The sequence below is a fragment of the Panulirus ornatus genome, chromosome 58 (genome assembly GCF_036320965.1).
Source record: "Panulirus ornatus isolate Po-2019 chromosome 58, ASM3632096v1, whole genome shotgun sequence".
Lineage (NCBI taxonomy): Eukaryota > Metazoa > Arthropoda > Malacostraca > Decapoda > Palinuridae > Panulirus > Panulirus ornatus.
The window spans coordinates 13,204,027-13,232,001 of NC_092281.1; the positions used below are offsets into that span (position 1 = coordinate 13,204,027).

At 37.3% G+C, this 27,975-nt stretch overlaps 1 protein-coding gene across 11 annotated transcripts in view; it reads left to right on the top strand.

The window, feature by feature from the left end:
• Positions 1 to 27,104, top strand: part of LOC139766540 (uncharacterized) — a 96,123-nt gene extending 69,019 nt beyond the window's left edge. For 7 of the 11 annotated variants that reach the window (XM_071695328.1, XM_071695323.1, XM_071695327.1 and 4 more), the window contains 2 exons: positions 7,685 to 7,810; positions 25,780 to 27,104. In XM_071695328.1, coding sequence (XP_071551429.1) covers positions 7,685 to 7,810; positions 25,780 to 26,105 — 452 coding nt within the window. In that variant the 3' untranslated portion in view covers positions 26,106 to 27,104. The remainder of the gene's footprint in view (positions 1 to 7,684; positions 7,811 to 25,779) is intronic. The other 4 variants (XM_071695329.1, XM_071695330.1, XM_071695332.1 and 1 more) reach the window with 1 other exon arrangement.
• The last annotated feature ends 871 nt before the right edge of the window (positions 27,105 to 27,975 follow it).

Here is a 27,975-nt window from a genome sequence, read left to right on the forward strand (position 1 = left end):
ATGGGTATATTCTCATATCAGTGGGTGTAACATGACATGAATCATTATATAGATGGGTATATTCTCTTATCAGTGGGTGCAACATTACATGCATCATAGAGATGGGTATGTTTTCTGAGCAGCAGATTTGCCATGACTTGAATCATTATAAAGATGGGTATATTTTCTTATTAGTGGGTGTAACATGACATGAATCATTATAGAGATAGCTGTATTCTCTTATCAGGGGGTGTACCATGACATGGATCATTTTAGAGATGGGTATATTTTCTTATCAGTAGGTGTGCCATAATATGATTCATTGTAGGGATGGGTATATTCTCTTGTGAGTGGGTGTACCATAACATGAATTGTAATCACGCTTACATATTTTGAGAGTTATGGAAAGAACTCTAGCAGCAGTTGGAGACATGAATTGTAATCACACTGTCTCTTTTTGAGAGTTATGAAAAGAACTCTAGCAGCAGTTAGAGACCCATCTGGTGTCAGTTGTCACAACATGGTTACTTTTAAAACTGTATTTTGATATTATGATGGTCAATCTACTATTACATTTCATTTAAGTTTTGCATTTTTCTCTTTTAGTTTTACTAGATCTTTTGATTTTAAGTAACCAAATAATACATAAAGGCCCAAATGACCACAATGAAAGTGTTCATTGTAAGTCGAGATTCTAATATAAAAACATATACTTATTATCTTCTTTTAATCATGGGATTGAGAAATTCTCAAGAACTATTGTAGACAGGCAAGTAAACATGACAGTTCAGGGTGATGCCACTCATGCTTGTCATAACACCCCAAGTTTTTTTTTACTGGATTACTTATAACCCTGTAGACCAGAGTACTTGTCAATGAAACACCGGCATATTTATCATACAAGAACCTTTGATAATGTTGTTGACCTAGTATTAACATATTTTTATTTGTGATGTCAGGATTTTACTTCAGCAGAGCTTGTTTTATAGACTACAGTTCATCTGGTAAGTGTTTCATACACATGGATAATTTTCCATAAATGGATTTTTTTTTTTTTTTTTTTTTTTTTTTACAAAGAAGTGACAGCTGCCTTGTTAATGTGGAGAAGAGAGGTTAACCCTCTGATTATTATGTCTTAAATTTCCATAGGAAAAAGGTGGTCAGTGAAAGTCCAGCTGCAAGGAAAGATTACCTCCAGAACCAAGACCAGTTCAAGGATTGCGTTAGGGCATGTTGGGAAATAGCTAGTGTTTATAGTTTGTGTTTTCCCAGTTGGCCTTCAAAATAGGCAAAAAATTCTAGAGTTAGATACTTAGATCTCAGAAATGCATCAAGCAGCTTTTTACTGGAATGGTTCAGATCTGACTGATCAAAAAAAGAGAACTGGCTCTAATTGGAAGTGCCTTCATTCAGATTTTGCAGGAGATTGGTTAATGGTGAGGAGCACCTACCAAGTGATAGGCAAGGGTTGTACATTAGTGGACAGGGAGTATGGTTTACCTTGTCCTGACACTTAATTCTTCCTGAACTTTCATCTGATAGGAATAGTCTTTTAACTTGAGACAAGCATCCGGAGACTTCCAGAACCTTCATCCTGCTAGGAATAATCTTTCAACATGAATCAAGCATTTATATAAGCTCTTTTATCTGGGAGAATGATGTGCTTCATATTTACATGATGGCTTAAGTATCAGAGGAATGTATGATTCAGGGTTCTACTGGAGATTGTGGATTATCCACAGGATCCATTTACAAATATTTATTGTCATGGGTGACCCCACTTGTTGCTCTTGCTTGTTCATAAGAAGTTTCTGTTGACAAGATTATGCTCTCGTGGTTAATTAGTTATCTTTTGCGTCAAAGTTTAGATTGTTTTGATTATAAGGGAAATGGCACAAGATATATCACCTGGCAATTTTTGAATATGTATCAGGACAATGATAGTTGCCTCTCTTTAGCTATATAAGTTTACAGGTATTCCTCTTTGAAAAATCTGTATGTCATTCTTATCCTACCACATGAATCAGTGTTTCTGTTTCCTTCTACTATCACAGACAGCCTCATTAGGACTAGGTAGTCTGTTGCTGTTTGAATTCTGTTATAATGTATTAAAAGAGCCCCCAGAGACTTTAAGGAGGACATTGAATTCCATATGTATATGAAGATTTTAGGCTCTTTAGAAAAATTTTTTAAGTATAACCTTAAGATAGTAGTCAAACCCCTTTTATTATTTCTGTAATTATCTCTTTATACATATTTTTAGGTTAAGCTGCTGTTTCTGCAAAAATAGAGCAGTTAAAGTGAAGACATTTTTTTCATCTAATTACTCCAGAGTCATTGGCTCTGAGAAAGCCACTAGAGCATAGTTCAGCATGAGTTGGAAATCACCTTCAAGAACTCGTAAAGTTTTAGAAGTCCAGCAAAGTCGCCTTTTTCTCTTGTTATCAGGGAATCTGATATGGTCATGTAGAATGTCATTTGAGTTTGTCTTGGAGTTTAAGAGACCATATGGCAACTCACCTTTTGAAAGGGACTATTCTGGTCTCCCTTACTTAAGCAAGTTTACTGTATGTGAAATCACAGTTGAATTATTTATTTTTACCACTGAAACTGCGATATGCATCGTATATATTTCACACGTATGGTTGAGCAAAAAATGTGCACCTTGCATTTCATGTTGTAGACATCATGTTGAGGCATAGGAGTCGTGGCTTATCCCCCAACATTTGCATTTGGGTCTTATTATGTGAGGTCTTTATACTACTGTGGGCAATCAAGAGGAACTCAGATAAGGTTAAAAACCTCTGGACTAGTAAAGTTCACTCGCAACCAAGATTAGGACAAGAGTAAGGAATCTGTTGTTCGAAAAAATTTGAAGAAAATGCTGTCTTTTATGGTTGGAAAATCAAGTTTAGAAGCTCTAGATCATTATGCTATGCTTTGTTGTGAGTGTACGTAATCAGATAGGAGTATCATAATGAGAGCAATAGAATCTCCTTAGAATGTACCAAAGTGAACTTGGAAATACAGAAAAGTAATGTAATCAAACTATGTTACATTTGAAAGATGAAATTACAAACTATACATTACCAACATTGATCTTTATATCTTAGGGAAAATGAAAGAACATTTTCCAGAGATTTCATCTGCTTCTCAAGATAGCTTTAGGGAAAGTGACACAAGAATAATAATGAGAATTTTATAGCATAGCAAAATTAAATGCATGACAGGGTCCTTTCCTGACCCACCAGTGCAAAAGTAATAAGTATCTACACTAGACCCATCATTACCCAAGTAACAAGGTTTCACACCTGACTTGCCTTTACCTTAGGAATAAGGTTCTTCACATGACCCTCCAATATTTCAGGATCTAGGCTCTACACCTTACCCATTAATACCTAAGGAGCAAGGTTCTGCATATGGCTCACCTGTACTTGAGGAACAAGGATCTATACCCAACTCACATACTTAAGGAGAAAAGGTTATACACCTGACCATTCAATACCTAAGGAACAAGGTCCTGCACATGACCCACCAGTAACTAAGGAGCAAAGTTTCTACACGTGGCTCACCTGTGTACTTGAGGAATGTGGATCTGTACCTAACTCAGTAATATTAAATGAACAAGGTTTTATACACCAGACCCACCAGTACCTAAGGCACAAGGTTCTACATCTGACTCGCCTTTACTTAGGGAACAAAGTTTCTGAAAGACCAACCAATACTCAGTGAATAAGGTTTTTCATGTGATCCACCAATACATAAGGAACAAGTTTCTATACAAAGACTTAATTATACCTGTGAAACCAAGTACTGCTCCTGACTGAGTAATACCTAAGCATAAAGGTTCTACACCTGACTTGCTAATGCTTAAGGAACAAGGTTTTACATGAGATACCAAGTACCAAAGTAACAAGGTTCTACACCTGACCCACCAATACCAAAGTAATAAAGTTCTGTACATAACCCACTAATATGTAAGAACAAGGTTTACATCTAACCCACCATTACCTAAGGGACAAGAAGGTTCTGCAACTGACTCAAGAATACCAAAGTCACAGGGGTCTATACCTAACCCACCAGTACATAAATAACAGGATTCTACACTTGACCACCAATACCAAAGGAACAAGGTTCTGCACCTGACCCACTAGTTACTTAAGGAACCTGACACTACACTTGATTCACCAATGCCAAAGGAACATGGCTCTACTTTTGATTCACCAGTACCAAAGGAACATAATTCTACACGTGACTCACCAACGCCAAAAGAACATGGTTCTAAACATGACTCACCAATATCAAAGGAACATGGTACTACACCTGATTCACCAGTACCCAAGGAGCAAGGTTCTAACTTGACCCCACCATTACCTAATGAGCAAGGTTTTATGCCTGACCCTCAAATACCTAATGAACAAGGTTCTACATCTGACTCGCCATTACCTAAGGAAGTAGTTTCTACATACAGCTGACCCACCTGTACCAACAAACCAGGGTCTACACCTGACCCAAAAATGCCTAAGGAACAATGTCGTACACCAAACCCATCAATTCCTAGTGAACAAGGTTCTGCACTGTCCCACCAGCACCTAATGAACAAGATTCTACCCCTGACCCACCAGAACTTGAGGAACAAGGTTCTACACCTGACCAAATCAGTACCTATGTGCAGAAAGTGCTGTGCATTTGAGCAGTAAGTGCTCGGTGTCAAAAAAGCGTACCCCCTGCCTCACACCAATAACTTCTACTTGCAGAACCCCTACTCCCAATGAATATAATGCTGACAGAGCACATACAGACTGAAATAACCCAATAAGCACTAAACAACTGAACACACAACTTAGTCTTAAACTCAATCCCACCAGACATCCACCCATTAGATACCACACTCCCCTGTCAGACATGAGCCATGCTCTCCTATCTTTGCTCTTCACATCACCCAACTCTGCAACACTATAGACACCATTTTAGTATATCCCAAGACCCTTCATGTCCACAATGGGGCTACCATAAAGAAGTTTGCTGAGCACTTATTACTACATAGATCTGCAATGTCTGCAAATAGACGCATGCACATCACAACACTTTATATTCTACGGTCCCGACAGGTGGACATGGCCAGCCTTCTGAGTGCTGCAGGAGCCTCATAAGGATAGTAGGGACTCCTTGGTCAGGAAATATATATATATGCTCACCCCAGATGACTGAGCCTAAGGATACAGATGCACCAAAAGTGATCAGGCAAAATCAAATGTGTGACAGTGATCAAATCAAAACTCTTCAGTTGATGTGGTCACACCAAAGATAGCCAGGTGAAATTGAGTGAGTGACGAGGAGTGTGATTGTCATGAGTGTGGTACTTCACATGAATTTATGGGCGACAGGCTCTCACTTGCTCTCTCAGGCCCTGGCAGTTGAACATATGATATTCAGTGTATTTATTTGAAATTAAACATTTTATTTTTTTATGTATTCTATAATCATGAAGAATAAATGTTACTAAGCTCTTTGAGTGTTTTATAATCATTTTCTTTTTTTTGGTTCTTAAAGGACTAACTCAGTTCTGATATAGTATCATAATGCCTAGGCCTACCCAAACCTTCATCTTGACCACCACATACGCCAACCAGTAAAGTTATTGAGATAAGGTTTTATATATTAGAAGATATGCTAGCTTACCTCAGAGTCACAGTGAGTCATTCCTCAGCACATATAGATGTTCTGTAATTTTTGTTTGTTTGCTGAAGGAATTCTGAACTAATTGCAGTAGTTTGTTGGAAGTCAATGAGGTTATATGCAAGAATTCTTTGAACCTTTCTTCATCATGTCTTATCATGTCCTTAGTTGAGGCATCAGGTGATGATATTCTCCATCTTGGTGTCTAAGTTTGTTTATGGCATGAACCCATACACATTTTTTCCTTGATCCATGAATATGGTAGCTAATTTCAGACGAGTGACAACTGTAGCACCCTTGACATGACAAACGTGATGCTACTGTTGCTAACTTGGTTGCTGAGGATGGCATGATCATGGCATTGCCCACTTTTAGTATGGTTGTCTGCTACTCAGGTTTGCATGCTTGCTTGCATTTAGTGTGTCCATACCTGATGAAGGAAAATTCCTACTGGCTCCTGGCTCTGCTCCTTCCTTTAGAAAGTAATAAAGGGAAGGGAGGATTTCCAGTCGCTTGCTCCTGGGACGATTTGCCTTACTTATTGTCTGTAGTGTACCACCAGGTCCTCTGACACTCATTGTCTATAGTGTACCACCAAGTCCTCTGTAGTTGGATTATGGTGTTGCAGATTTTTCTCATTTTTTTTTTACGGTTACTGAAAATTGTGAGTAGAATTAGTCAAATGAACATTGAGTTTTGGTTGAATTGGGAGTTGTTTATGAATAAAGCCATTGGCGGTGTCCATATTAATTCTTCAAAAAGGAAAGTTTTTTGGATGTAATTGACTGTAACCTCCAGCCAGGTTTTAGTTGTACTGATCTGTCATAACTGCAACTTGCATCTTGTGAAAGTGGATACTCTTGTTTTGTTTTAGGGCCAGAAACACTAAATGTACACTAGGTGATGTAATTTATCTGACTTACAAACTATCCTGTGGCTATAATTGCTACGTATTCACATGAAAGTCGATTTATGCTGTGTGCAAGCTACCTTAGACTAGCACTCTCCTCTTTTATTTGTCCTTCCTAGTCTGGTTGGCTTTACTCATTTTCAGCCTATTATTATTCTGGTTTTGGTTAAGTATGGATTTGGTACATGTATCTTTTATTAATTTTGTTGTCTATTTGTGGATGTATTTGACCATTTTCTTAATTTTCTGTGATTATTATTATTTTTGTAGAATTTACATAGACTAAGCTAAACTACCAAAGGACGTCCCACAAAAATATATACAAATATGACATCTGTACCTTAGTGAGATTTTCATGACATGGCACAAAACCTCAGGTAAAACATTTTTTGGAGGTAATGTTTTATGATATACTCATCTAAGCACATACATACAAAAGATAATCAAAATGATTTCCAGTCATAGGTTCATGAATGTCTTTAAAAAGAATTTCAGATATAAGGACAAATTGCTTTAGGTTCAAAGAAGTGTATTACATTACTTATGTTGGTTCCAGTGGTTCTTTTGAAAAGGATTGCTTGTCCAAGTATAATCTATATCATAAGGAAGAAAGTTACTAAGGCCACTTTTTTCTGTCACTGGTTGCCTTTCACCTTTTCTCACTTATGCTATCCATGCAGACTTGGTATAGTCTTGTAATTAATATATTGTATGACCCTCTCAGTTTTAATTACTTCTTTTGGTCTTGTTTGCTTTATCCTGCAATCTCCCTTCTCTGTCTGACGTAACTCTTCTCTCAGGTTCATCCTCATTCATTAGCTTGAATTAAATATTCTTTTTCTCCAAGTACAAGTAAAATGCTCCCCTTGTGAGTTAGGTCAGTTGGTGTAAAGATATCTTGGGTAAAGTATATCTCTGGCTTTTTAAGTCCACACTTAGTAATAAAGTACAATGCCAGGTGTTAGGGTTGTTCTGCTCAGATCATCATGAGATGAAAATGGGAAATAGCCAGTTAGCTCTACTGTAGAGATAAGATCATTCTTAATGGCCATATAGTTTGAATTTTAGTTTAGTGACTTACAGGGTATGCTACATTTATTTCTCTCTTGTTTGCAGCAACCAATGGAACAATAACTACAGTACCTCTGAATCTCAGTGTTGGTGGGGTACCAACAGTGAAGGTGACACAGGCAGCCACATCCTCCCTCTTGTCCTCATATCTACCTTTAACCCATACTAATGGTGGGTTTTTACTTACAATCATAAGATTTACTTTGGATTACATACCCTTTGCTATTTAAGTCAGTTCGTAGTGTTTCCTCAGTAACAAAGACAGACCTTCAGCTTAAAAATGTATTTTAGCACAATTAAGAAAAGACATTGTGATCCTTTACAGTGGTGAAAATTTACATACATAATGCTACAAACATTTGGGTGTTGCTTGCTTTTGGAGCTAGCGTACAAGAACTTTAACACTAAGCATAATAACCTGACTGGAGATGCTAGGGAGAGATTGACAGTTGGACACTTAGGCACTAAAGGGTTTGCTAATGTTGATTTTCAGCTTCACAGACTTGAAAAAAAAAAAAGACTGTAAATTTATGTTTTTTGCTTGATGTGTTACCAAGTCTGTGACCACGAAAGAGGGAATATGAAATGTAATGGAAATATCTCATGTTATAGTAAAGCTATAATGAGTAGCAAAGTGATTTATTAACCCAATTTGAGCAGTGGTATTTGTCTGCCAAGAGAGGGAGAAGCTTTGTAGAAAATTACAAATGATATTTCATGATATGTTCATGTATAATTTTAATCGGCTTAAAGTCTTATATATACTTAGCTTAAGTTAATTTAGATATCATATTAACCGTACATTTTAAGTGATTCCTTTTTTACCGTTATCAAGCTAAAGTAAGATTAAATGCCACTGGTAGTAACATGAGTTTCTATAATACCATTTTAGAAACGTCAAATACTAGGTATTTTATTCGTAAAAAGTAAGGTATTCAATAAACAGTTTCTTTAGAACAAGTTAGTGAACTTGGTAGTATTAAAAAAAGAAAATCTTGATTAAAAAAATTATTACCATTGCATAGGTTTTGACAAGTTTAGCAACCACACAGACATAGCAAGTGTACTGCGTATTTGCTTTCTCAGGATTTCATAAGAAAATTCACTTCTAGAATATCTATTATAACGATGAGATACAAGTTATTTTCGGGGAAATTCTTTGATCCAACATAGTGAGGAGAAAGCATAAATTTCTTCATGTCCTCTGGTTAGATGTTTATTTCAAAAAAATATTTAGAGTAAGTCCACCAGTTTGACCCACAAGGTTGTGATAAACTATCACATTGTAATTACATTTTTGTACATTTTAAGGAGGGAGTTTTACACTCATGGGGCCCCATCTCTTGAACTTTTTCTACCATCAAACTGATTTTTTAACTTTTGTGTACTGTCAGCATTTACAATTTCACCTCTTAGTTTATTCCAATTATCCACCAGTCTTATGCTAGAAATGTACTTCTCATCCCTTCTAACAACCTCCCTGTCTTGCTTCTTGTTATGATTTGTTATTCCTCTGGTAATGCATTTCACAAAGAAATCTTCAGTGTCTTATCAAACTGATTTAGAAACCTGAAGGATGTGATCATTTCACTCCTTACACTTCCCTCTTCCATGATGGTCAGATTTATGGCCCTCACCATTCTCATTGTAACTCACTTCTCTTAGTTTTTGTACCTTTTTTGTTGCATATCTCTGTTCAGTGTGGTGACCAAACATTGAAAAGGTATTCTGGTTCTGGTCTGATATATGTTGTGAATATTTTGCTAAACATTTCCATGTCCATGCAGTTCTAATACATGTCAGCAAACAGTTTGCCTCCTTTGCAGTCTTGAACAGGTAACAGGTTAGGCACAGTGTCACCCAAGTCTCTCTCACAATCATATATCCATAGCATCTTCCCCACCACAGTTAGGTAACAGTCATACTGTGGCAGGCTTTAACTGAGTCTAATTCATATTTGCATCTGTTTGGATTGAATTTCACCAACCATGTATCAGGCCAGCTTTGGAGTTTATGTATGTCCCTTTGTAAGTAAATGTTCTCTTCATCATGTTTTACTTCTTTCTTGACCTTGGGATCATCCCCAGACATGTTCAGGCAAGAGATTATCCCATCTGGGAAGTCATTTACATTGATCATGAAGGGCATTGTTCCTAAGAAAAATGTGGCATACCACAATTGATTCCAACCCATTTCATGAGTTCTTGTCTAACTTATGACCTGTGTTCCCTTACAGTAAGGTTATCTCCTTTCCAGTGAAGGCATATTCCCCTTATTTCAGCTTAAGGGTCCAGCTTCTTAACCAGTGTCTTGTGTGGTAAAATCAAATGCTTTTTGGCTGTCCAGGAACACCCCACTCTACCCATGCACCTCTGTTGTCTGAAACTGTAGTCTCTCTGTCAGAAAAAGTTTGAGATTTTTTGTTAGAATGATTTTTCGGTGTTAGGGAATGAATCTCATGTGTTTCGTTCATTGGGAGTGATTTTCCATTCAAGATGAATGGAGGGTGTAAGTTAGGATTTGTGTCTATCTTGTGTTAAAAAGAGTTGTGGAAGACTTTTCTGGAGATGCAGACATTATGTTTTGTGTCAGCCTCTGTTTCAGTTGTGTAATGTAGAGCTCCATGTTGAGTCATGGTGTTGTGATATTGTGATGTTAAGTGCATTTTAGAGGACAGGACATTCATGTTATGGTTTGCTGGAGGTAATAGGAGAAATTGAATAGGGTTGGAGAAAGGACTGCTTCTTGGGAACTCCTTTGTAGAGTTTGTGTGTTTTAGACATGTTGTTGTTGTAAGTAACTCTGACGTGGCAGCCAGCTGTGAAATTTGCCAACTACTTTTAGTCATTAGTGTTAAAGGTGGTATCAGGTATCTTTTGTGTCAGGTGTTGGGGATAGTGTCATGCTTTGTTGATAAGTATATCACACAGTACTAGTGGCAGTAGACATCAGCAGAGCATTTGACATGAACCCCTGACACATCTCCACATAAAAAATACTTGATACCACCCTCCAAAACAATGACAAAAAGTGACTGGCCATTTTCACAGCCATCACCATGGCAAATTCACTCAGAATGGTCACAACTCTAAAACACTTAAACTCAGCACTAGGGTTTCCCAACTCCAACCCTCTTCAATCTCATTCTACACAACTTCCCATTAACTCAGGCAAACCACAACATGAATTGCCTTCTTGTTCAGCTGTTGCACCTTCCATTTGACCTCCTGCCACTTTCTTTGCACATTTCCGAGTCTCTTGTAATTTTTTCTTGAAAGTATATCCATATCACTTTCATTAGTACCTTTGCTTCATCTTCCCACCACCCACGACCCTTTCTCACCTGCCTGTCTCCCATAAAGACAGCAGATCACTTCATCCCATTTCACTCCATCAGCACCTCAAACCCTTACAACCATCTTTTTTCAAGTGAGTATCTTTTAAGTTTCATTTTTTTGCCTTTGATATGGCAATAGTTGCTGAATCAGATAATTCAGGGGATGACACAGGCCAATCTAGTGCACCTCCCTCAGCCTCCCAGTAACATTCACTCTACCTCATGCCACTCCAGCAGCACCTCGAATCCTTACCACCATGTGTTTGGTAAGTACCCATTAAATTTTGCATGCATTATCAGTGATATGGCAGCAGTTTCTGAATCAGGTACAGCAGGGCTTCAACTTAAATCTGCTCATGTTCTTGGGAAATCTGTTACATTACAAGTTCAGTGTGTCATAAGTTAAACCTGAGACACGTATCCATGTTATAAGGGGGAGGCTATGTTACTAACCAGACATTTTCCCCATGTGAACCCTTATGAATGTATTATACTGTACCTGAAATGACTTAACTTACCTCCCATATACAGTACAGCATACCTCATCTGTCATGATGTAATTTTGATATCAAATGAAAAGATACTGGAAAAAGTACTGTGCTAAAATGCAGTAAAGAGGACTTGGTCCTGCTGCAATAGGATGGGATGGATGAAAGGTTATTTGCAAGGGAAAGGAAGGGGCGCTATGGTTTCGTAGGCCACCCCAGAATTATCAGAATCAACAACTTTTGCCATACCACAGGTAATGCAGACAATATTTAATTGACTCATCAAGAAATGTAATGAGAGCTTCAGGTGGTGGTAGAATGGAATGGTTTTTCATATGTATTTAGAGAAAATTATTGAGGAAGGAGGCTATGCACCTCAACATGTGTTTAGTGTGGATGAGACATATTTTATTGGAGAGGAAGATGCTAGGCATTTCTGCACCCCTCTCCCCTCCTTTTCCCCCTCAAAATATCTTTGGACTTGTCTGCAACCCCCATAAATTATCTGATCTATCATTTGTTTCATCTGGAGGACATCCAACTCATTAAAATGCCTACATTTACCATGGGAGTGATGAATGATAGGATAGTAGTAATTACAAGTCAGTGTATTTTGCTGTAAATAAGAATATAAAATATTTTTCTGTAACAATTAAGGTATTTATGATAAGTACACAAATACTTCAAATTATGGTGACTTGCTTTATTATTAAACAAATATTCTTTTAGTCGTCAAAAGTATAAAGATAAAAAGATTAAGTTTCTCTAATCAGTTACAAGTAGGAGCAAAGTGTTTTAAGTTGATACAGCATGCCCTGATACAAAAGTGTTAACCTGATGCCCTTTTGTAAATTAGGGGGTGACATAGACAAGCCTAGAATACCTCCCTCTACCTCTCAGTGAACGTTTCTCAGCCTCATTCCACTCCAGCAACTGAAGATTTCATCATCACTGCTTTTTCAGTAATTCATTTTGGTTCATTTGTCTTTTAACTGTTCATCTCGGCTTTATACACCTCAGCTTTTCCCCATGGTATCATCTGCTCTGCACAGCTTTATATTCTTGCTATTTTTTGTATATAGTGCACCATGATGCTATTAATTGTACTTCCTGGAGGTGCTGCCAGTTCGTTGGGGTTAAATTGTACTACTTTTGGGTGGGGTATATCACAGAACACCTCAGTTTATGACTGAATTGTGGGTTAAGAAAGTGTGGGAAGAAAAATAAAGGAAATGTTAAGGAAATTTGGCTTTGCTGATGATGAGAACACCTTTCATGCAAAGTACAAGGGTTATGATGTTGATTTAGATGCCTGTTATCCCACTTCATCAAGCAAAACTGACAATTTTAGTTTATGAAAATGTGTTTGGATTCCTGTACTGGCTGTGACTTCGTCTACTATCTTGAACTCTCAAGACCCAGAAATCAGTTTTAGGAGTGGAACTAGAATATTTATCAATATAAGAACTATGTAAGAAAAAATATAGCAGAAAATAAGGTTGAAGAAAATGGCGAATATGTATAAAAAAAAATGTACATATCAGTATATCTTTGGTTTAACGGACCCTGATATAATGGATTTTGGATTTAATGGACTGGGCAAATGATAATATATTAATTTTTGATAATTAGAAGGAAGAAAATAAAAAAAATCCCAAATGCTGCTCCATGCACATTGCATATTGCACTTGTTTTTTGTTAGTGTGGGGCATACTTGCTTTGTTCCGTCTCAGTCTGCCACAAGCTACCATGTGGTCAGGTTGTATACAGAGAGTTGTGACTTTATTTATTAAATAATTTTGCAGTCACTACAATTCAAAATGGCATCAAGTGATAGAGGAATTAAAATTAAAAGATGGCCTATATGTTACATTCTCGATTAACAGACTTTTTTCATTTATTGACACCCCCTCCCGCTATTAGTCCGTTGAATCGATTTTACCGTATATATTATAGGAGATTTGGGCCCTTGTCTGTTAGCTCCTGTGGAAGGCCAGAAGTTACATCATATATGGCAAAGACTCAGCCAAGTGACCACCTGGCCTTTGACCTTTGGAGAATGTCAGAATGACATTGTTCTGTTTAACAACTACTTTTCCCTGCCAATTTCTTCCTTATACCTCTCATATTGCCAGCACAACCTTCTAGCTCATCAATAGCAAATTCTTCTGAAAATTCATCACCTTAGGAACTTGCAAGGAAATGAATGAATTATTGTTATCTGTGTTGGGGTTATTTGTGTATCTGACAACTTCTTTAGCATGTCTGCTTAAAGGGAATGGACGGGAAAGGCTTTTATAGTGCTAAATACAGTGTTATAGAGCAATTATTTATGGACACATGCAGGTGAAAAAACTAGTGTTAGACCAAAAACCAACAAAAACATGATTATAACAAAATACGCACACTAGTTAGAGCATACATCTCAACAAAATCATTTCATAATGGTGGTGGTGATAGATTTTCTGGTTGGTGGACTTAATATCATAGATTAGTAATTTTTGAGTGAGTGCTTGTAAAAAAAAAAGGCCCAATTTATCGTAAACATTTATGCACTGGTGGGTGATAGTACACATTTCAAGAAAATCACGTCATAAAGGTGATGGTCACTGCTGGAAGAAGTAACCAGAAATTTTACTTAAGCATGATACTGTTATTTAAAAATAAGGTTGCTGGGGGAAAAGTAAAAGGTAGGCTTATTTCTAAGAACACAAGTGAAAGTGAAAAGTACCATATTTTAAGATATACAAAACATGCTTGATATAAATGGAAAATAATGATTACTCAATGTATTGAGTTGATGAATTGGCATAAGGGGATGTGGTCACTAGTACTAAACAAAAGCTCAGACTCCCATATTTGATTGATGCACTAGCACCCAGATGACCCTAGAGTGAATATACATGATGATAATTGATGTACATAAAAGCCCATTGTCAAGGAAAACATGGAGTGGGTTATCACTCCATGGTTTTATCTCTTAATTTCCCCCTTCTTGATAGTAATAATTTTACTTAATGATTAGTGCAATTATCTGCTATATTTATGTCATATTTCCTACTGCCAAGGAAGCCCTAATGCCCTATTTAAATTACATTAAAAAGTATAGGGATTAGACTGAAGAACTCAGTCATGTATCCCTTAGGACAGTTGAGGCTAGTCTGTACTTCTATAGAGAGTTTGATGTCTGTTACTCAAGCAATACTGGAGTTGTTTTTCCTAATTTGGTCCCTGAACTTAAGCTTTGTACCATTTATTCCTAATCCATCCACATTTATGTACATGGTATTGAATGTGAAGCTGCTACCATCTGGCACTCTTGGGTTCTCGGAGCTAGTGGTGGGAGGAATGTTCTGTCTTCTGGCATCATTTGGGTCTTTCCTCCCTTTTTTCCCCAGTCTAATTGGATCCTTTAGTCCTCTCTTGGTTTATTATCTCTAACAAGTACCTTACTAAATGATTCTTTTCTAGCAAGTTTCTTTGCCTTCTTTAGCACCCCTTGGCTACAGATCTCCACATCAGAGGTAGTTCTCTGTTATTGTTTCCGTATACCTTGCCTCCATCTACCGATTCTCCTAGCTTCTTTAACCTCAAGATTTGCATTTGGCATATCCATCACAATTAGTTTTTTGACTCAGTTGTTCTCCTCAACTTCCCCTTTGTCTTTGTTATCTCCTCGTCCTCAAACACGTAAGCTTTGGAATCCTGTTCCTACTTTTGTCTCTTTTTATAACCTCTTTACCTTTAAAAGTCAGGTCTACAAACACCTGTAGAGCCCTGATTGATTTCTACTCTCTTTTCCTCTCACTTCCTCTCTTTCACTATAAAAGAAATTAGATTACCTGCCCAAAGGTCACCACCCATATATGAGTTAATCTCATTTTCTAATCTCCGTTGAGAGGTAGCACATTCCTGCAAATCTAATACTTTCTGCTCCTTCGGATCTGCAAAGTTCTTGACCCATGTAAGGCTCATGCTCATGACGATATTTCAACTCATGTGATGAATGTGTGTATGCATTCAGACAGTCCACTTAAGACGCACTTCAAGGTGTCAATGGAGAGAGGCAAAATACAAAGCGAAAGGAAAAGAACTAACGTCAAACCAATTTATAGGAAAGGATGTTGGTAACAGGCACTGACCTACAGACTGATCTCAGAGTGTGGTGTGTAAGGTTCTGGAAAAGATTATTTGAGGGCAATTGGATGATTTTTTATAAAGGAGAAATTACATGTGTGAGAGACAGCACAGTTTTAGGGATACAAGGTCGGATGTAACAAACCCACTAGGGCTCTATGAGAAAGTGAGCTCAGTCTTAGACAAAAGGATGGATGGGTGGAGTGTCTGTATCCAGACTGACAGAAAGCATTTGACACTGAACTGCATGGGAGGCTAATTAAGAAGCTGGACCTTCAAGCAGGATTAAGGGAGAACTCTTTTGATGGGTAGAAGGTAATCTCACTTTGGGCAAGTGAGGATGCATATCAGAGGAGCTTTCTTCAGATTGATTACCATATGTAAATGACTTGCCTAAAGGCATGGACTCCTTCTTAAATGTGTTTGTAGACGATGCAAGTGTCATGAGGGTAGTGAAAGGCAAGGAGGATTGCTTCAACTTGCTAGGAGACCTAAAGAAGTACTTTTATTGCTTAAGAGTGGTGTATCAGTGGAATACTGTAAACTGAAAGACTTACCAGAAGAGATTTAAGTACTTTTATTGATAAGAGTGGTGTATCAGTGGAATACTATTAACTGAAAGACTTACCAGAAAAGATTTAAAGAAATACTCTTATTGCATGTGAGTGGTGTATCAGTGGAATACTGTAAACTGAAAGACTTACCAGAAAAGATTTAAAGAAGTACTTTTATTGCATAAGAGTGGTGTATCAGAGGAATACTGTAAACTGAAAGATGTGTTGAATGCAGTCAGCATACAAAAATTTAAAAGGTTGCATTTGTGAGATGAGGCCCCAAGAGTGTAAAAAACACCTTCCCTATACAGTAAAAATAGGAAGTTACAATAGCAAAATTACATACATGTAGCATTCATTGAGAGAGGGAGTTCTATGATATGAGTATGGACCAGTGCTATAGAAGGTTCTTTGAAATTAGAGAAACAAATCAGAAAGCAAATGAATGACTACTTGCAATGGAGAGACTTTCTAACTAGGAGACAACACAGTTGTAGGGAAAGGAGGACTGCATAACCAGTCTTCTAGACTTCTAGGACACGTTGAACTTCACCTTAGATGACAGAGAGGGATGAGTAGGCTGTGTTTTTGGAGTGCCAAAATGTCTCTAACAGTCATCCCTATCAGGGATTGATTAAAAAGTGAGATCTGCAGTTAGGAATAATGGGTGGGTTTCTTCTCGGAGACTAGACTACCTAATTGGAAGAGCACACACACACAAAAAAAAAAAAAAAAACAGAAAAGAGGTACATCATAGTTGTATGGGGTAACAAGTGGCGTGCTGCAGGGCTTGATCTTGGACTCGCTACCATTTGTAGTGTTTGTAAACCCATTTGTAGTGTTTGTAAACGACTTGCCTGATGGACTAGAATTGTATGTAGACATGTTTTTGGATGATGCCAAGGTCATGAGAGAAATGATGATGATAACATCAACCTGAAGAGTGGCCTAGGAAAATTCCAGAATTTGTCAGATAAGTAGATGATGAGAGTGTATTCAAGTAAGGGGTAGATAATGAAGAAAGTAGAAAGCAAAAGAAGGCCTTGATGTGATTACTGTATTGTTTAGCAAGAATCAGATTACAAAAATTGGCAAGTAAAAGAGACCTAGGGGTCAACATTGTGCCTAATCTATGGCTGCAGCTACACATCAGGAGAATCAAGAAAAGACTAACTCTTCTGGTGGATATAAAAAGTTGGGTCTTCAGGCAAGAAAAAAAAAAAAAAAGTTGGTAGAAGATGATCTTAGTGGAAGGAAACAAAGGATGTATGTAAAGAGAACCATCATCATATGGGTAGAAGTAACAAGTGGTGCACATAGCTCTATATGAGCAATGTACATGATTGCTGGATAGATTTTACTGTACCTGAATATGGTTGTGGATGTTGGCAAAGTCATGAGGGAAGTAAAAAGCCATAGGTTTGCATCAACTTAAAGGGGGAATTAGACAAAGCCCATAGTTTTTCTATGTATAATTGATGAAATTCTACCTGAGTAAACGTAACAAGATGATTCATTGTGAAATCAGGTCAGTATGTATGTTGTCTAGCAGGAAAAAGACTGCAGGAATGTGTTTGTGAGAGGGACTTGGAAGTGACATCATCTGTAACATGTTGCCAGAGTCTCCTTTCAAGAGAATAGTTGAGACAAATAGTTGTCTAACAAGTATTTGAAAAGCATTGAATTTTCCAGCTAAGATTTTATTTTACAATTTGGTCACATCCTCCAGAGGGCTAGAACTAGAATATGGTATGGTCACCACACTTAAAGAAGCACAAAGAATTAACAGAGAAGTTCAATGGAGGCCAACAAAGATGTTACTGGGATTGAGAGTGCTGAGTTACAGGGAAAGGCAAGAAACCTTAGATTTCCCACAGTGGAAGAGAGAAGAGTGAGGTATGACTTGATCACAGCCTTTAGGTTTTTAAATCGGCTTGATTATGTAGATGTAGGTGGGATAAAACAACCAGAGGCCATCACATGAAGTTAAAGGAGAGGTTATTGAAAGGACTGTAAAGTGCTTTTTATAGTACATGAGTCTTGGACAAATGGAATAAACTGAATGAGGAAATAGTAAATATGAATAGCATAAGCATGCAAACTTAAAAAGGTTTATGGTGTATGGTATATGGTTCAAGGAAATATTTATCAAGCTCTTTGTGTAAAACATAGGGCCAAAACTAGAATATGCTTCTTAAGTGTGGTTACTAATCCTAAAGAAGCAGAAGGAGCTAACAGAGTAAGACAACAGTTCAGTTTTTAAGCCAGATTGATGACACAGACAGCGAAAATTTCTTTGAAAGACTTTCTTTTCTTTCAAACTATTCGCCATTTCCCGCATTAGCGAGGTAGCGTTAAGAACAGAGGACTGGGCCTTGAGGGAGTACCCTCACCTGGCCCAATTCTCTGTTCCTTTTTTTGGAAAATTAAAAAAAAAACGAGAGGGGAGGATTTCCAGCCCCCCGCTCCCTCCCCTTTTAGTCGCCTTCTACGACACGCAGGGAATACGTGGGAAGTATTCTTTCTCCCCTATCCCCAGGGATAGCAAGAAATAAAGGAAGAAACTTGTTACAAATGATGTAAAGAAGCACTTGCACAGTGTAACAGTGGTGGATGAATGGAACAGACTGATAGGTGAAATAGAAAATTTGTTTAGCAAAGAAAATGTAAAAAGTTTTATGATAGTAAAGAAGGTTGAAGGGGTGGTGACCCATAAGTGTGAAATTATTTAGATATACAGTACAATTAGTAATTGCACAGAATAATGAGATGACCATAAAATGCTCATGGTCCAGATGAAATCTCATCATATATGCTGAAAATATGGGCAGAATATGCCAGATACACAGCTTGAATCACTATTCAAGATATCCCTGGAGAGAGGCATAATGCCAAGGGCATGTAAAAGGACAATTGTAATACCCATGAATAAGAAAGGAGACTGGGAACAGGCATTGAATTATAAACTATTCTCAGTAATGAGTGTGGTGTGTAAGGTTCTGGAAAAGATTATTTGAAAGCAAGTAGATGACTTTCTAAGGAAAAGAAATTTTCTAAGTAAGTGACAGTGTGGCTTTAGGGAAAGGAGATAACTAAACTCATTGAGTTTTATGAGAGTGAGCTCAGTCCTGAACAAAAGGGAAGGCTGAGGGTATTATCTGTATCTGGACTGTCAGAAGGCATTTGACACTCCCACATAGGAGGTTGATTAAGAAGCTGGGTCACCAAGCAGGAATAAGAGGGGAACTCCTACGTTGGTAAGAAGATTATCTCAGTGAGAGGGATGAAAGGGTGCATGTTAGAGGTGCCTTTTCCAAATGGGTTGAGTTGACCAGTGATGTGCTACAGGGTTTGGTTCTGAGACTATTGCTCATCTTTATCTGCATTAATGACTTGCCTGAAGGTATGAAATACTACTTGAATATGTTTGCAGATGATGCAAATGACAAGGGGAAGTGAAAAGCGAGGAGGATTACATCAGCTGATGTAAACAGACTTCAAAGTTGGTCAGAAATGTGGTTAATGAAATTCAACTTGAGCAAATGTAAAGCACTGAGGCTGGGACTAAACAAAAGATAGCCTCAATATGATTATCATTTAGCAGAAAATAAGGATTTTGTGTGAAAAGGACTTAATTTACAGTTTCCCTAACCTGTCACCAGAGTCCCATATTCGAAGAATAGTTAAGGAAACAAACTATCTGCTGGCAGATATCCGAATAGATTTCAAGTATATGGATTAGGAAATGTAATATATATATATATATATATATATATATATTTTTTCATACTATTTGCCATTTACCGCATTAGCAAGGTAGCGTTAAGAACAGAGAACTGGGCCTTTGAGGGAATATCCTCACCTGGCCCCCTTTTCTGTTCCTTCTTTTGGAAAATTAAAAAAACGAGAAGGGAGGATTTCCATGCCCCACTCCCTCCCCTTTTAGTCACCTTCTACAGCGCGCAGGGAATACGTGAGAAGTAGTCTTTCTCCCCTATCCCCAGGGATAATATATGTGTATATATATATATATATATATATATATATATATATATATATATATATATATATATATATATTATCCCTGGGGATAGGGGAGAAAGAATACTTCCCACGTATTCCCTGCGTGTCGTAGAAGGCGACTAAAAGGGGAGGGAGCGGGGGGCTGGAAATCCTCCCCTCTCGTTTTTTTTTTAATTTTCCAAAAGAAGGAACAGAGAATTGGGCCAGGTGAGGGTATTCCCTCAAGGCCCAGTCCTCTGTTCTTAACGCTACCTCGCTAATGCGGGAAATGGCGAATAGTTTGAAAGATATATATATATATATATATATATATATATATATATATATATATATATATATATATATATATATATATATATATATATAATTGGTACTCTTACTCTTACACCCTTTTGAACACTCAAAGTTTATTCTGGAGAAAGAGCATTCTATGGATCAGCTTTTATGGTAGTCACTGTAACAAATTTGACATGGAGACTTGTTTCTGATGTGTGTATATGTATATATGTGTGCAGTGTATATCAGACAGCTCTCATGCGGAACCAAGTTCACCTCCTCTTCTCTGGAGAGTGTAGGAAAGTGAAGAATCACAGGAATCTAGGTGCCAATTGGTCCAAAGTACTTTACATTTACCACTCATTATTGGCTGAGCAAAGGTAAACAAAGTAGTGGATACAAATACATTGTATTTTAAACAGCAATAGGTCCTTTTGAGGCTGTATGAGATACAAGAAGAGATATGAAACTCATAGATCAGTGTTTATGTGTAGAGAGACATACATATTTAAGATATAGAAATTGATGTAAACTTTCATGTAGCTAAGGAGGCACAGATAATGACACTCATGGATTTGAAGCAAAATATTCATCAAGTCTCTGAAACATATCTATGGCACCACTTTGAAGAAAAAGTACTTCACCTCATTTAAGGTAAAACATTTGCCCCTAAGTTTGCAACCACTACTACAAGTGAATTCGTATGAATCTATCCTTAAGTAGCTCATTAGACAGAGATCACTGAAGGCTTTCACAGTTTTGAATGCCTGTATCAAATGACTTCTTAACCTTCTCTTTCCTAAACTAAATAGATTTAAGTCTTTTAGTTAGTTCTTGTAGGATTTGCTTCACACACTGGGAATCATTTTAGTAGCTTGCCTCTATATTTTTTCCATTCTGTCTGTCGTTTTCAAGTAGAGTAACCAAAACTGAAAACAATATTCAGGCTGGGGATGCACAACTGAATTGTAAAGAGTAAGAATTTCTCTGGACTTAGATTTGATAGCCCCACAAATAAATACAAGAATTTTGTTTCCTCTTTTAATTGATTTTGTGCACTGTTAATCTGGCTTTAGGTCACCAAAGATTATTACACCTAAGCATTTACCGTTTATAGTTCAAGAGAATTCATACTGTAGCAACCTTTTCCATTTTTACCACCAATATGCATTTATTGATATTAGAATTCAATTGCCTTCTATGAGTCCAATCCATCAGTTTGTTTTTGTGTGAACATAAACATTCAATTTCTGTTGTAGATTTGTTTCCCACCATAATGTCATCTGCAAATTTTGATATCTTACAATGCGAATCACCACACGAAGGAATTCAAACAGCAATAGGCTGTTTGTGATAGTGGAAAATATCAGAAACCCACAGTGTGATGAAAGTTAGAAGACATACAATTAAATTCATTGCCCATTCAAACATTACATAAGAGAAGAGTAACTGTAGGAAGAGAGTGCATAATGTTATGGTGATGTTGATAATATATCCTTCAAAGAATATTTATTAACTGGCACAAATGAAAGGTGAAAACAATGAAGAGACAATTAGGATGGTATGAAAAGAAGTTAAACATGCTCTTCTCAGGATAGGAAAGTGTTGTGGGAGATTTTAAAGATACAGGTTGGGATAATATGAATTCTCATGAAGACTCAAGCAAGTTTACAGAGTATATGAATAACAATTCTTTTCCAGTATGACACCAGAGGGACTGATGTTCCATCATCACTAGGTGATATTATTAATTTTTTCATAATTGATCACTATCTTCTGCATTAGTGAGGTAGTGCTGAAACCATAGTTCCCTAACCACAACCAAACCCCCTTTCCATCATTTTCCCCAGACGCTTCACGTGCCTTGGTCCAGTCATCGACGGCACGAGAACCCCAGATACCACATCGTTCCAATTCACCGTATCCCATCCACACCTTTCACCCTCCTACATATTTGGGCCCTGTTCACTCATAATCTTCACTCCATCCTTCCATGTCCAATTTGGTCTCCCTGTTCTTCTTCCCTCCACTTCTGACACATCCAACCTCTTTGTCAAAATTTTCTCATTCATTCTCTCCATATATCCAGACTGTTTCAGCACACCCTCTTCAGCTCCCTTGACCACACTGATTTTTATTACCACACCTCTCTTACCCTTTCATTACTTAATCAAACCACCTCACGCCACACAGTTTCCTTAAACATTTCCTTATTATTATTATTGTAATTATTATTTATTTATTTAAGGCCTCTAGGGCCTTCATTCAGAAAGCAGTAATAATAATGATAATAATAATAAAAATAATAATGATAATAATGATAATAATAATAATATTTATTTATTTATTTATTTATTTTGCTTTGTCGCTGTCTCCCGCGTTAGTGAGGTAGCGCAAGGAAACAAACAAAAGAATGGCCCAACCCACCCACATACACATGTATATACATACATGTCCACACACGCAAATATACATACCTATACATCTCAACATATACATATATATATATATATATATATATATATATATATATATATATATATATATATATATATATATATATATACACATATTTACATGATTCATACTGTCTGCCTTTAGTCATTCCCATCGCCACCCCGCCACACATGAAAATAACAACCCCCTCCCCCCCTCATGTGCATGAAGTAGCACTAGGAAAAGACAACTAAGGCCACATTTGTTCACACTCAGTCTCTAGCTGTCATGTAATAATGCACCGAAAACCACAGCTCCCTTTCCACATCCAGGCCCCACAGAACTTTCCATGGTTTACCCCAGACACTTCACATGCCCTGGTTTAATTCATTGACAGCACATCGACCCCTGTATACCACATTGTTCCAATTTACTCTATTCCATGCACGCCTTTCGCCCTTCTATGTGTTCAGGCTCCGATCGCTCAAAATCTTTTTCACTCCATCCTTCCACCTCGAATTTGATCTCCCACTTCTCCTCGTTCCCTCCACCTCGAATTTGATCTCCCACTTCTCCTCGTTCCCTCCACCTCTGACACATGTATCCTCTTTGTCAATCTTTCCTCACTCATTCTCTCCATATGACCAACCCATTTCAATACACCCTCTTCTGCTATCTCAACCACATTCTTTTTATTACCATATATCTCTCTTCCCTTCTCATTACTTATTCGATCAAACCACCTCACACCACATATAGTCCTGACATCTCATTTCCAACACATCCACCCTCCTCCGCACAACCCTATCTATAGCCCATGCCTCACAACCATATAACATTGTTTGAACCACTATTCCTTCAAACATATCCATTTTTGCTGTGAGATAACGTCCTCGCCTTCCACACATTATTCAAGACTCCCAGAACCTTCGCCCCCTCCCCCACCTTGTGACTCACTTCCGCTTCCATTGTTCCATCCGCTGCCAAATCCACTCCCAGATATCTAAAATACTTCCCACGTATTCCCTGTGTGTCGTAAAAGGCGACTAGAAGGGGAGGGAATCCTCCTCCTCCACTTTTTTATTTTTTTTTTCTTCTCCAAAAGAAGGAACAGAGGAGGGGGCCAAGTGAGGATATTCCCTCTAAGGCTCAGTCCTCTATTCTAAACACTACCTTGCTAATGTGGTAAATGGCTAATATTTATGAAAAAAGAAAAAATTAATGTAAATATATATATATATATATATATATATATATATATATATATATATATATATATATATATGTGTGTGTGTGTGTGTGTGTGTGTGTGTGTGTGTGTTTTTAACAGGTACCAATTGACCAACCATGTCGTATAGTTTTGAGTATCTGCTATATTTTTTCCCCACCCATCAGGCAAATGTTGTGGTAATTTTTTTTCAGTCCAGCAGTCAGTCTATCTTATTAAAACAAATACAGGCAATAAACCCATCGGAATATCTGTCTATATCCTGTAGGAAATACTTCATACCATATTTATATCATATATATTATTATATATTATATTTTATTATTATATATATTATTATGTCTGTTTCCTTGCGCTACCTCGCAAACGCGGGAGACAGCGACAAAGTATAAAAAAAAAAAAAAAAAAATGTTATTATGTAATAAATTCAAGGAGAGTAATCCAATTATTGCAGTGAAAAGTATTTCGGTGTCCACCGCTTATGGTAGATAAGATCCAAAACCGTGTTGAAATATACCAATAGAGTACAGTATGTACCTTCAGAATCATCAAATTTGTGTTTATACAATTCAGTTGAACAGGTTTTGACATAAAGTAAGAGAAGATTCATTGTCAGTCAGAGAGAAAAAAAAAAAATAATTTCTCCTACCTCCTTTCCCCAGATTATTTTTCCAGCCACTGATTAACGAAATAGTTAAATACACTGAAAAACAATTTTCTTTCTTATGAAAGAAAAGAACATGATAAAGAATAATTAAACAACCAAGAAACAAGTAATATAGTCTGATATAGTCTGCAGCATACCATGGGAAAAGTGTAAGAAACTTTTGGTGGAAGCATATTGCTATCTTACAAATGTGGTAAAGTAAGGTAATTAGCACTTAGAATTAGTTCTAAATGTATCAAAATAACACAGTGTATACCATCCAACTTCCTGAAGATATATTCAAATGAGCCAATTGAGTAGTTCTCAATATATAAGAGAACATTTTGTAGCCAAAGAAGAAAATTGTTTTGCCCAAGTGCTCTTCCAAGCTGAAATATGTCTTAAATCAAACAAGTATGAAATGAAAAACTTTGTATTATAATAATGATAATAATAATAATAATAAAGATAATAATAATAGGTGAGGTTGTATCTGTCACTGAATAAAAGGAGTCCACTTTTGTCGGAGAACTTATTTCCCTGCTACTGATTGTAGCACAGCTTTAGAGCTACAGGAGCTACATGAACTTGGTCCAAGAGTAATATATATATACTTTTCTTATTCATAATTACCCCAGAACCAGTTATTAAGAAAAAGTTGTGGTGTTTCCTATATTCTCTTTCTGAAGGCTTGTGCAGCCCAAGGCTGCCCTACTAATTGCAGGTAAATGTGTACTCCTATGTAGTAAGAAGAGCCCTCACCCTACTCATGCAAAGCAAAGGATATTAGTTTGAAAATTGATAAATAAGGTAGCTAGATTATGTACAAAATAACCAATTGGTGGCACAAGCATTTGGTACTTCATAAAACAGTTATGCTTGAAAAGATACAGAGGTTTCATTGAAATTTATTGATTTTTCTCTCTCCTTCTGCTGATTTTATTAAAGATGCTGAATACTACCAGAAATTTTTTTATTTATATTAAAAGACATTCAACTTCAAATTTTTTGACAGGTATCACACAGCTGGTGTCTGGTCTCGGCAGCAGCATGGGAACACTTGTGTCTGGAATAGGCCCTCCAATCGTTACCCCGCTGGTGGTATCTCAGCCTCAGCGTGCTGGTGTACCAAGCAATGTAACAACGGTGGGGAGTAAGGGCCTAAAGGCTACTGCTGTGGGAGGTAATACAAACAGTGTGCCACTGGTGTCAACTCAGTATACCACTTCCCTAGCAAGTGGTTTAGGAGGACTAGTGAAACCTGTGGTTGTAGTTTCTGCTCCAGCAGCAGTTGCAGGGATGATGGCTGGGGCTCACACAGTGGCCTCTGGCAAACCCTGATGTGCACCAAGTAGAGACAATCCCAGGAGAGTACAAGCCATACCTCAGCTGTGGGCTGGACTTGAGACTGATAGTCTCTTTTATTGCCCACTTTCATCGCCACTCTCATTCTTCATCGTCATACTTGTTATCATGATAAAACTTAGTACATATTTTCATGTTTATTTTTATGTGAGATCTAACTTGTCACTCATGGCAAGTTTCTCTGTGTACATTTTCATTACCGGTGATGTTGGAGATAATAAGGATATCTAGTTATTCTTCATTTTAAAAAATTTTATTAGGTAAATTATTTTATAAGGTGGCCAGCATGGAATCCAGGCTGCACCAGGAAGTGTGTTGTACTGAAAGTGATTGTGGCTATTACTGCCTGTCAGGTTTAGCTAAGGTCACCAATCTGTGATAGTGGTTCATCTGGTGACTCTTGTTCTATGAGGGTTACTGGGTAGGACTTCATTATGCTGGTGGATGCACACTGCTCAACATGGTGCTAGCCACCATATTTGTGTTGCGCTCACTGGTGTATATAGCATCACCCACCTGGTTGTTGGTGTTATTGTTATCAATCCTTGTTGTAAATGTATTATCTTGATTATGTATTGTGTATGTATGCTTTTTTTTTTACCAAATGATCCTTTTAAAGGTGATTAAATGTTAATGTGACCCCCTTTAATGCTCTGCATACAAAGTATGCTCGAGTCCGCAATTACTGACAGCGATATACACCCGCTCAGGGTGACGCAGTCCCTCCCCCCTCCCCTTCCTCAGAGCTGCCGCCCACCTCACCAAATATCCCAAATGTACAAATTCAACTGATAGTCAGTTGTTATATGCAAGTGTATTGGCTGCAGTCTATTATTCTAAGTGTTTAGTGTCACTCTGGGCGGCAGTACTATGCCAGATCTCAGGGTTGACAGGAGTCTTTGGACCCCTGCTCACCTCAGTGCAAACAAGCCATACCCAAACCCTTTTAATTGATAGTAAAATGTTTCAAATGTCTTGCAGTCTTTTATTACATCCTCAGTAAATTTTTGTATTTATATATCACAGTTCCCATGAAATAGGTGCTTTATTAAACCTGAAAGTTAATTCTGGTATTGAAATACTATATATAGAATACCAAGCATAGTTCCCCAAACTAATCTAAAGAATAATTTGGTTTGCATTTCAGATATGATTTGTAAGTATTTCCATAGATTTGCGTGATACACAAGTATGACAACCATTCCCTCCATCACTTACCATCTAATTTGTGCATATTCTTGATGTTCCACTCTTAAACTTTTGCCATTTTTAGTAGGCTTGAATTTTTGCAAGTGCTATTGATCTCTCCTTCATTTCCATTGTAACTGTTGATCATAATCTTGCTGACCACTGCTGGCTGGAATATTCTTAATACTTTCATTAAATCAGTGTAAAAGTTACCTTTCATATTGTACAGTACAAAGATGTTACTCATAAGTGGTCTATGGTAGTGCTAAAAATAAAACATTTTTAGTTTAAGTAGGAACTAATAATGCACTGAAGGAGAGATTGCTAGAGCTGTTTGAGAAATATCACCAGCTTCTTCAATGTTTTCAAACAAAATCGGTAACATTATTGCAGAAATACTGTCCAAGATTGGTACTAGGAGTAACTTCATCAGTAAGGCCTGGATGTGGATAGGGAGCTGTGGTTTCAGTGCATTACACATGACAGCTTGAGACCGAGTGTGAATGAGTGTGGCCTTTTTCGTCTTTTCCTGGCACTACCTTGCTATTTCCTGTGTGGTGGGGTAGCAACAGAAATGGATGAAGGCAAGCAAGTATGAATATGTACATGTGGATATATATGTATATGTCTGTGTATGAACAGAGAAGGGGGCCAGGTG